The sequence below is a fragment of the Clytia hemisphaerica genome, unplaced genomic scaffold (assembly GCF_902728285.1).
Source record: "Clytia hemisphaerica strain Z4C2 unplaced genomic scaffold, Clytia hemisphaerica genome assembly, whole genome shotgun sequence".
In the NCBI taxonomy this organism is placed as follows: Eukaryota; Metazoa; Cnidaria; class Hydrozoa; order Leptothecata; family Clytiidae; genus Clytia; species Clytia hemisphaerica.
The window spans coordinates 181,270-192,720 of NW_027103756.1; the positions used below are offsets into that span (position 1 = coordinate 181,270).

Consider the following 11,451-nt stretch of genomic DNA (forward strand, 5'->3'; position numbering starts at 1 on the left):
ACTTGTGCTATACCATTCAAACAGATGCCACCGATATCCTATTTCAAACATTTCCTGAAAGTTTCATCAACATAGCTAATCTAGTTTAGAAGATATGAGAATTTTTGTAAAGTATGTCAAAAATGAATCCGATATTTTTGTACAGCGCACCGATTAGAAGTCGTCTTGTCATTGAAAATTGTGTGACTCAACATGTGTTTAAAAGAACTTTTCTTTATCATGATTGTCATGTTGAATTAGAGCAAAAGTCTGTCAATTAAATGGCGGCCGCCCATGCTAAAGCTCTAAAGGTGCGGGTCAATTTGCCGTCGGAGAGGAATGATAATGTAATGTGTTTGTAATTTTCTTACGCACACGGTAAAAACCTCTGAAGGTCCTTCAAAATAGCCATCCCGCGGAAAATTCTACAACAAGAATCTTGTTGTGCGCCGGAAAGTCCTTTCCAGTCCTTTTAGACGAGCGCGGTCCTTACGATTTTGAGATAGCATATTCATCAGATTGTTATGTTTTCACCAATCCCTTTAGAGCTTCAGCGTGGTGGGCCGAAAACGATCACAATCTGATCTCAGGTTAGCTTAGACGATGTTATCGTCCGTTACAATGATAGTAAAGGCGGGAAAATATGGCGGTATGGCGTTATGGCGGTATACGGGAAAAAATAAAAAAATCGGCGGGAGAGTTTCGAAGAAACGGACGATAACTCTTTGGCATAAAAACTGTTTTGCGGTTTTGCTTGGACTAACCAGTGAGACTGGTTAGTCGCTCCGTGGTGAAAATTGCCTAAGTTTAAAGGCCGAGCTTGGTTCAAACGAACAAAAACACGCTGGTAGAAGCACAAGACAGGATGGCTGTGGCTTTTCTCTGAAAACAGAAAATCCAGCTCATTATGGATTTTTTCTTCTTGGTTCATTTGTTTTATTGAGACTTCCAGATAACTTAGTTAAGGGAGTACTCTTTCCTGTTTTTAAAATGATTTTTCAACTGAAGTCAACAGCAAAAAGACACAGAAACTATAAGGTAAGTCACTTTGTGTATTTATTATGAATCTTAGGAATCACAGGCAGTGTTTCATTAAATATGTGAATGCCCTCATATCTCCACTCTTAATAGTTATTTCCATCTTGTGTTAGCAGTTCTTTGACAACTTGAAAAATTCAAACAAAGTTTATTGTGGATTTTTAAAACTGCTTTTACAACTGTACGACAACTTTCACTTCCTCAAAATTTGGGACTTCTCATTTTGATTTGAATTGTCGAGAAGTTCATTACCTAGTTAAAAATTCAAGTTTTAGGTATACTCTGTAAAAATTATCAGATTATTATTCTAAATTTTTTTAGGTAAGCTATTAAATCAGAAATTGAACTGTTGTTGGATGCATGGGAAAATAATGAGAATGTTTGTCAGTAATTTGCAGAAGAGCACGATACCGAAATGAAATATTTGGCACAGTATCCTGGATCTTTGAGATTAAGACAATATTTCAATCGACGTTCTGGGTATAAGTTGAGATTATGACTTGGAATATTTCACTTGACGTCCTCGTACAATTTGAGATTGACACTTAGAATATTTCAGTTGACGTCCTCGTACAATTTGAGATTGAGACTTGGAATATTTCACTTGACGTCCTTGTACAATTTGAGATTTATGACTTGGAATATTTCACTTGACGTCCTCGTACAATTTGAGATTATGACTTGGAATATTTCACTTGACGTCCTCGTACAATTTGAGATTATGACTTGGAATATTTTACAGAAGCCCTGGTATAAATTGAGATTGTTACTTATGTGTTATTATGACTTAAAACTTTTCACTTGACGTCCAGGTATATTTTGAGATTATGACTTGGAAAAATTTACTATAATATCATGGTACTGTCGGAGAACAGTTTAGAATCATTTTTTTTATCATGATTGAACTACTTATTTATCAGTTATTATTTATCAGAATTTTAGTGTCATTTTAAATCTGCCTTAGGGTTTTTACTGATTGGTATTTTTCCATTTTAAGCTTTATAATTTCTGGGGATTTCTTAATATGGATGATTCTCTTTTCATACTCTTTTCAACGTCTCTAAAACTTTTTGGGTAGAAAAGAAATTCAAGCTCAGATTCATAGCAAGATCGACATACTGCAAAAGCTTTTTACAATTTACAAGCTGGAACTTTTTTACTTTCCGTGCAAAAATTATCATGAGAATTTTCATCCACTGTGTTTTTTATCAACAGGAAAGTCACAAACTGCAAGCATTTTATACTTTCAATAATTTTCATCTGCTTTTGTCTTTGAGCAATGTAAAAGGAAAAATAATAATGATTATAATCAATCCTCAGGCAAAAAAATACAAACCAACAAACTTGCATGATTTCATGTTTTTTAAGGAATTTTATAAAGTTTAGCTAGATATTCTTGTTGCAAAGAAGTTACAAACTTATTTAAAAAATGAATTGATAAAAATTTGTTATTCTTAGAAAAGAAGGTGTAGTTCCAAGAAAATATAAAGGGAATAAAAGGGAGAGGCAATCCAAAAGAAAGATATTATTTCTTGGAATCTCAGTTTCTCTCTCCCGCCAGTTTTCTTTTTGTTTTGATTTTTTCGAATACCGAACACGGCTGGCCTCGCATACAGAAACTCAAATTCATACGATTTTGGCTGTTTTTGTATTTTGCGCCAAAATCGTATAGTCTAAGACTGGCAACTCTACCGACTGTAAACTCTTTTCGGTAAAAAAATCTGTTTGCGAATTTTCTTCGGCTTTGGGCTTTTTTCTTAGATAGTGATTCGTCTTAGACTATAACATAGTCTAAGGTTAGCTTTACCTGACTTCTCATTTGATTTTTTGCTTTCTTTTGCATCATCGTTACTTTCAAAACGAACGTCTCCTGATCCTATTTGTGTTCCCTCCACGTTTGTTTCCGTTGAAACGTCTTGTAGATCTCCAACTGCTTTCACAGTAAGACGTTTACGAGGTAGAGCTACGTACGTCATGTTAATCTCTTGAATATCCAAAATGGCGCAGGTGCTACGAATGGCGCCATTTTGAACAGCCTGCTCTATAGCGTAATCTTTTGCTTGCTGGAGGATCGTCTGCCGTGTGTTTTGATCATCGTTCATTTCAATTAATTTGTCGAAAGTTCCGCTGACTTGACTCAAAGCTGCTCCGACTGCGTTTGCTACCTTTAAGTAGGAAAATAGATAAACTGAATCTAAACTGAAATTTGGAAAATGATAAAACCTGGTATACCTTGAATAGAACAGATTCTCAATAAACCATATACTCTCATTCAAAACTTGATAGGGGTATGTTCTATAGGTTAGGTAAGTTACGTAATTACCACCATTATCGAAGAACACATTCGAATCTATAGAAGGCGATCTCTTACGCAAATCGAACGTTTGCTTCCATAATGGCAGAAGTTACGTAACTTAACAAACATGAAAAGCTATAATGAAAATACTAGAGATTTTTGGTGTTATGAGGCCTCGCAGCGGACCTTCAATTCACGCAATCACGCAAATTTTGTTCACGCGAAGCTTTCCAATTCACCCATTCACGCAATTTTTTTTAAATTTTCGCGCATTCACGCAAACCGCTGGGGGCCCCTGTTATCACAGGAGGTACTCTGGTATTAGAGGGGCGGTTTACCTGATAGAAGGGCGGTTTAATAATTTGGGAAGCTCCAGCAAAAGGTTTGTTGACATCAATCAGAATGCTTCCACCACCAACTAACACTACTGCATAATCTTCCTTTGAAAGCTGGAAAGAAAATGTAGTATCAGATTGATTGATTGAATATTTACACTAAGCGAACTAATTATGGCGCATTTTGAAATAATCAGATCCAAAACTAATTTATTTGCTATCTCGTCAAAACTAGTTTTCATCAAAATTAAAATAATTGCCTCGACAAAGTAAGTCAAAATTAATATTTTGCGATGAATGAAATTAACCCCTATTAATTGCCAAAACACTCATTTTCAGGCAAAAATTGACTGATTTATCATCATGCCATCGCAAAAATGGTTGGTCATGACTCCTCGCCCAAAATAAGTTCTATTAAGAGATTAAACTTATGCACGAATTATCAAAGTAGCAGGAGATATTTTCAATAGGGTTTTAGCGGATACTGTTTGTTCAAAGTTCAAAACGAATATAAAATTACTTTTTCGAATGAGCAAAAGTTTTGACACTAATTTTGAAACATTTTAAGAGAATGAAAATATGAGTAAGTTTGATAACAGAAGGTCCTCTATGAATAAATCACTTTAGACTTCTAGGTAGACTATGTTATAGTCTAAGACGAATCACTATCTAAAAAAAAATCGGTTTTTTTTGCCGAAAAGAGTTTACAGTCGGTAGAGTCAGTCTTCGAAACTCTCCCGCCGATTTTTTTTCCGTATACCGCCATAACGCCATCCGCCATATTTTCCCGCCTTTACTATTACTGTAACGGACGATAACATCGTCTAACTTCTAGGCTGCTCATTGGTTGAGAAACATTAAACAAATGGAGGAGTAGACAATCCTATCAAGGTCACTAAAAAGGGAATAGTTTAGGAGGCGGGATGAACTTGAAAAACGGAGTTTAGCCCGGGCGGAGTGATACCAGCTGGGGTTTTTATAAGATAGCTCACTAATTGGTCATTTGAATAGATAGAGATGATGCGTTTTTTAGAAAAAGTTAGAAAAATGCTTTTATTACATGTTAGAATCAATTAAGAGCTTGTTAAAACTCTACCTTGTCCCGGCGGAGTAAGCAGTAGCGGAGGTGTTTGAAATGTAAACAGTAAATTATTTGTTCCAAAGTCTACCGTCGCTATTTTTTCCGGCCATCACCCACCATGGCTGTCAACTCCGAAGTATATAAGTTAACTATTCCTCTGGCGGACGATAAAATCGTTTAATGAACTCTTCCAGAAAAAATCCATTCATTGGGGGTGGGGGATAAATTATTTTTTTAAATGAATTACCCCTGGACATCGCAGATTTACCCCCTGGACAATGCAATTTCTAGGACTTTTTTGGAACCCCTGGACAATTCATACTCCACCTTCTATGAACGGATTTTTTTCTGGAAGAGCCCAATGAAAGAAACGAACCTTGACAGAATCGACAGCTTTTTCAACAGCTTTCTGAATAACATCAACAGCTTTCTCCGTCAAGTCTTTCGGCAAATGGGACACCTTTGTTTCGTCACCAATCCCTTTGCTCAGACCACTCGCCACCGCGATATCTGTCGCCACGAGTGTTTTGCCACCGAAGATCAACGCTTCTTCTTTTAGCCTATACTCGACGCTTCCTGGACCAACGGCCACAATCTAAAAATGGTGAAAAAAGTCGATAGGCTATTTCACAGTCGAAATGAATCATGGGTAATCAGGACTGATTGCGCCCCCATAACGGTTTCCCGTTGGTTAGACACAAAAACATCCAAGATTTAGACCAATAGAAAGTCGTCAACAGACCGCGGTGGTCCTGATTACCCATGATTACTTTCAACAGTGAAATGGCATATGCTCTATTTGACAACAGAATGTCTTCTTTTTAATATTACATACAGTGCACACCATTAATTAAGAACACTTCGACATTCAAAATATGTTGGATAAAAATTTAAACAAATGGTCTACATTTTTTTATTGATCAACTTCCAACGTCATTGATTTTGTAAGATCACCAAAAAACTTCATATATTCATAGGTTGGATTTAAAGTGTTAAAAGGTGGCTCATAAAACATATATACTCCCAACGCAAGCAAAAGTAAAGACTTGGAGAAAAGTTATTTCTTATCAAAAAACAGCCTTATTTGACTCGGGCTCAAATGAATTTTGGAAGTTATTTGTTGATTTCAAGTAGCCTAAACAATTGCTGTTCGTGTTATGTTTTGCATAATGCACACAAACTAAATTGGGCTTTTCCAGAAAAAAAATGAATATGGGGGGGGGGGTGGAGGATATAACATTTTTTGGAAATTTACACCCCGGACATTGTGATTTTTGACCCCCGGACGAGTATCAGTTGACTCCCTGGACATGCAAACTTACCCTCAAACAGAGCAAAATTACCCCCAAACAGAGTAAGTTTACTCCCCTGACAAAGGGGCAAATTTTGTAGATTTTTCACTACCTCCCGGACAGTATATCCTCCACCCCCAATGTACAAACATTTTCTGGAAAAGCCCATTCTCTTACCCCATCTTTGTTTTGATTGACGATTGAACCACCTCCAAGTCCGATTGACCTAACGTCCGGCATCCGAAAATTCGTGTTCACGCCTGCTACCTAAGACGGAAGACATCAAAGTTACAGCTTTAATAACAACCTTTTTACAGTACAATATATCATCTGGATATATCAACAATTATCATTGCACTTCAAATGGCCGATTGACTTAACTATAATGATTACACCTAAAGTGTAAACTGAAAAACAACATAAATAGAGAAGGCTCGTGTTTGCGATACCGTCATAGAAAGAAGTTTTCTTGGGAATTCATTACCGGTCCCCCAAAAGCTCACTCTCTCAGGCAAGACATCTTTTGTTCAACAAACTTCTGAACCTAGACATAAATATTTATCCACTAAGCCCTTCTAAGCTCTTCAACCTTTTGTTGTACTGTGATCCAGAATTACCTTTCAACATAAATAACATAATAATTAATCTTGTCATTGAATTTATTCTTGACTCTGAAAGGTTTAGCGGTGCCTTATTTTAGTTTGATTATCTCCTTACATAGCTCTAATATATATTTTTTCTTTTAGAGATGGTTTTTTCTTTAAGTTTTTCTTTTATTTTATAGTTTAGTACCCCTGGCGATATCACTTAGTGCCTTGCGGGGGAGGAGCTATCTATTTTTCTGTGTTCGTTTTGTAAGTAGTATATGTTCGTAAGTGTAATGTAGTTTCTCAAATTATAAAGAAAAAAAGAAGAAAAAAAAAAGGCTCACTGCGCCACTAGGGTAGATAGGTGTATTGAGAAGACTCACCTTGACTCTTGTTGAAGCTTCACGGGGGAAACCGTTGACTAAAACACCGACATCTGTTGACGTACCACCGATGTCGACGATAATTGCGTTTTTAAGTGACGATAAATGTACGGCACCTCGCATACTGTTCGTGGCACCCGATGAAAAGGTGAAGACTGGAAAGTCCAACGTCTGCTGCTCACTGTTGAGGAAGAAAACTTCATAAAAAAAGAGGTATTACAATCTTAATCCAATCACGATTATCAAAAATCAAAACATTGCAAAAATTATTTCAGTTTACATTTTAGTGCACACCATTTGCAGGATACCCTTGGGATTACTATAATCAAAGACGTTTGGTCTTATATATTTTTCAGAAAAGAGCCCAAATTACCTGATAAGTGTACCATCGTTTTGTGTGAAAAAAACCGGACACTTCAAACCAATATCGGACAAAGCTGTCCGAAAACCGGATATGGTTTTACGACACAACTCTTTCAAACTTTCATTCAAAATGGTAGCATTTTCACGTTCTAACAAACCAAGGTAACCAAGGGAACAGGATGTTGTGTATGTCAATTCTGGTGCATGCGTTTTGATCAAGTTTTCGACAACTTTCTCTTGAGAATCATCCATAGGGGAAAAGATACCTGGTTGAGAGTGAGAAATGAGATACATCCGATATGACAGTAAAAAGGTAAAATACACAGGTTGCAAAATTAAAGTCTGAAGACAAATTACGCTTTTACTCGAAATTTTTATGTGCTTTTTACATGACATTTATTTCTGATTGGTTCGAATTTATTGAAACTAATAAAATTATCAGCTGTAATCGTATATTGTATATTTTATCTTTAGACCAAGTTCAGACATTACTGCTCCGTATCGTTCCAAAACGAAACGGTTCCGAAACTTTTGTGAGCGTCAAAATTCGAAACGTCAAAAAAGAACACGTTACAAAGCAAAACAGATCGAAACGGCTTTGCTTAACTATCTTATCGGAACGGAACTGTTCCGTTTTCTTGCTCCGAAACGTTCCGAAACAAATACCAACACTCTCGATCCTTAAAGGAAACCGTACCGGAACGAAACGGAACCGAAACGTCTGAACATGGGCTTAAACAGCACTTACCAGAGATGGCAACATGTTTGACACCGTTTTGTTGAATCTTTTTGATAACATCAATAATTTCTTTTTCATCAATTTGTGTGATGACTCTTCCATCGAACTCAAAACCACCATTCACCAAATAACATTCACCGTCTATCTGCAAATGAAGATTTTTGTTGAGAGAAAACCAAAGGTTACAATCATGGTCGAAATATATTGAAATTTTAGTGTATTTTCACGTTTTTCAGAATTTAAAGTTCAGACGAGAATTGCTATTTTAACACTTCCACATTCTTTCATTGAATAATTCGATTTTGGAGGGGTTCGTTGGCTTCTGGGCTATATTCAAAGCCATGTTGGAGCAAATTGTTGAGCTTTTAAATCCTGAGATCCTAAGGTCCTAGTCTTGGATCTAAAGTCTCGTGTTAAAACTCTACTTTTCAACTGTAGTTTAACACGCTTAAAAATCATTTGTGGTGTTTAAAATTTCACAGGGAAATCCCCTTTGTCTCAAATATTTTGATGTGACTTAAGGCTTTTTTACCCTGAAAATAAAGTGAAAAGTAAAATTCTTATTTTTCTAAAAGCTTAAAATTAGGCCACTTTAGGTGGTTTGTGATGGATTTAAGCCAAAAAATCGATAAAAAATGGGGTGCAAAGCATCGGTATGGTCATAACTCAATTTCCAGAAAATGGACTTAAAAAAGCTTTTTTATTTTGATGCGACGACATTTTCTAAAGTGGTTATTATATTATGCTTACTTTTTCCTTGAGGTCTTTTGGAAAATCTGAAAAAGGTGGAAGGGCTTGCGAAGACACTCCACATAATCTGATACATGTTGTTTTTGTTAAGCCAGTCCGTTTAATGACGGCGTTGATGAAGTGGGTTGTACCTATGAAATATGAATAAATAAAAATTTGGGGAATGATTTGAAAAGTCAAGATCATCCTATAGTCAAGTAAAGAGCTTCCAAAATAAATAATGCAAGATTTCAACCCATTCTTAGCACACAAATCATTTTTGAAAAGTTGTTTTTTGTTTTTGTTTTGTTTTCAAAATTCAAAGTAGCATCAAAGCTTTTTACAAGCCAAAAAATGAATCTGGCTGAATCTAGTATCATGGACTATGGAGAGCTAGTTTTTATAATATTTATTAGGCCAGAAGCTTTACAGTGTGATTTAAAAGATTCAGTCTTCAAGATAAATTATCATTTATAAAAGTTAAAATTTAAAACAATAATATTAATGCAGATCACAATTTGCTGAAATTTGAGACAAAATGTCACTTTCTGATATGTGACAAACAGAAACCCTGTCAAAAACTGATTAAGAACTTCTTATTCTGAATGAATTCTTAAATAAATATTTATTTGTAAGTCTGATGATTGTCGTTGGGCATGAAACTTAAAGTAATGCACTTTTCTTAACTTCGAAATTTTGAAATAATTTATGAATTTCGCTCTACATAGTATTGAACACTCTCATGAATGATGTTCAAAAACAATATATGAAGTCTCAAAACTCACCAATACCGATCCTGTGTTTTTTTTTTTTTAACATTATAATTTTGATTAATTAGCTCTAAGTAGTATCGAGCACTCTCATGAATGATGTTCATAAATATTATATTAGACGGAGGATCGAGACAAAAATACCATTAGATGCTAGAAATTCTCGAAAACAATACACAAAGTCTCAACACTCACCAATACTGATTCTGGTGATTTCATTTCGAATATTTGGATGGCCATTCTCTTCTGTATTCTTCAACGATTTCTCAATGGATTGAATAACACCGTCAATGATGTTTGGAGTTGTTGATGATTTGTTCCAACCGACAACTTTGTGACCTTGAACGATCGCCACATCTGTGTTTGTCCCTCCTACATCTATCCCAATCACGAATGATGACATTTTCAATATTCTTTATAACTATTTGGAAAATCTCTTATTTATTTTGCAATGAAAATGTACTAAAAATCAACTCTTTTAAGAACAAGGATCTTGAAAAAGGTCAAAATATTGAAGAATTTATGAACAACACTTAGCATGGAATGACTGAAATTTTTAACCAATTTAAGCACTAAAGTGGTAAAATAGAGGCCTTTAAAATACTTAAATATTGCCCTTTAAATTAGAACAGGATTGGAAAAATTTGAAGTCCAAAGTGCATAGTAAATAAGAACAGCCTGGCCTCAGTAAGGTTTATGATGAAGAAGTGTAAAAAGTGTTGTGGTCTATCACAACAGCCAATTGTAGAAGAAATCACCAAACAACCAGTATTCATGATATGCACCACTGCAATGAATTCACGAAATTATGCAACTTTTCTGTTTTGTTCTACCCAATACGTCACTTTTTCTATTGTTTAAGTGACGTATTGGGTGGAATATTGTCAAAGTTTTCAGAAGACTCTCCAGTGGTGCATATCATGAATTAAAACATAATCACAATACTTTAACATGATAAAATTTCTTTCTTCTATTCTAAAATCAAGCTCTTCTGAGTCAATAATTGTTCAAACAAACTGATATTATATTATCCCTAGGAGCCTGAATAATTCATGTCTTTAAAAACACATTGCTTGTATACCTGATTTGCAGAAAACACTTTTGAACAGTTTTTACAATTTCTAGAAGCACCGAAGGTCCTGTTGAAGCCCACTGTTAAAACATTTTTTCCCGATTTTCACACTCAATTTTTATCTGATTGGTTCTGACAGGACAGTGCAAGAGCTTCGAAATCATCTTGAAAAATACCTTGAACACCAGAGGAAAGACTGAATGGTTCAGAAACTTGCTGGTGTTTCAGGTAATGCATTTTGGCTTGGATTTTGTGGAGAAAATTGAGATTGATTTATGGAAATCCCAAGAACACAAAAAATGCTGAAAACGCACCACCTCGAGAGGAGGTAAGGTGTTTTTGGAAAACTTTTTTGCCAAAAACACCAAAAAAAGCATGAAAGGTTCCGAAAAAGTGTTTCAGACAAAGTGTTTCAGGGATTTTGGGACTTTTTGGACATGAAAGGTTCAGGCTCTAGCTTTTATCAGTGAAGATCTTATCCTGATTCTAAGATTTAGAGAAAACATCAGCTTTTTGCTGATTTTGGCCTTGATTGACAAAAACCCATACACGTTTTTTTTAATAAGGAACACGTTTATGAGGAACTTGAGGCTGAGAATAAGAAAACACATCAAGGAATGGAAAGTTAGACTTGAACTTGCACACAAGTATGGACGAAACAGCATTCAATAAACGTATTTTTCTGTACTGTAGTAAATTGTTATAATTATACAAAAGTTACATACTTAGCAAACCCAATCTCAGCAGCTTTTCCGAGATTTGTAAAATAGCTAAGTCGGCAAAAAAA

General features: G+C 35.4%; 1 protein-coding gene across 1 annotated transcript in view; it reads right to left on the reverse strand.

The window, feature by feature from the left end:
* LOC136805513 (uncharacterized) overlaps positions 1 to 10,051 on the reverse strand; it is a 51,571-nt gene extending 41,520 nt beyond the window's left edge. The window contains exons 1-9 of the mRNA XM_067062081.1: positions 9,788 to 10,051; positions 8,844 to 8,974; positions 8,103 to 8,238; positions 7,365 to 7,620; positions 6,992 to 7,172; positions 6,199 to 6,288; positions 5,106 to 5,324; positions 3,652 to 3,762; positions 2,825 to 3,182 (exon numbers count right to left, since the gene is read on the reverse strand). Of these exons, the coding sequence (XP_066918182.1) occupies positions 2,825 to 3,182; positions 3,652 to 3,762; positions 5,106 to 5,324; positions 6,199 to 6,288; positions 6,992 to 7,172; positions 7,365 to 7,620; positions 8,103 to 8,238; positions 8,844 to 8,974; positions 9,788 to 9,995 (1,690 nt within the window). The 5' untranslated portion in view covers positions 9,996 to 10,051. The remainder of the gene's footprint in view (positions 1 to 2,824; positions 3,183 to 3,651; positions 3,763 to 5,105; positions 5,325 to 6,198; positions 6,289 to 6,991; positions 7,173 to 7,364; positions 7,621 to 8,102; positions 8,239 to 8,843; positions 8,975 to 9,787) is intronic.
* Between the last annotated feature and the right edge of the window lie 1,400 nt (positions 10,052 to 11,451).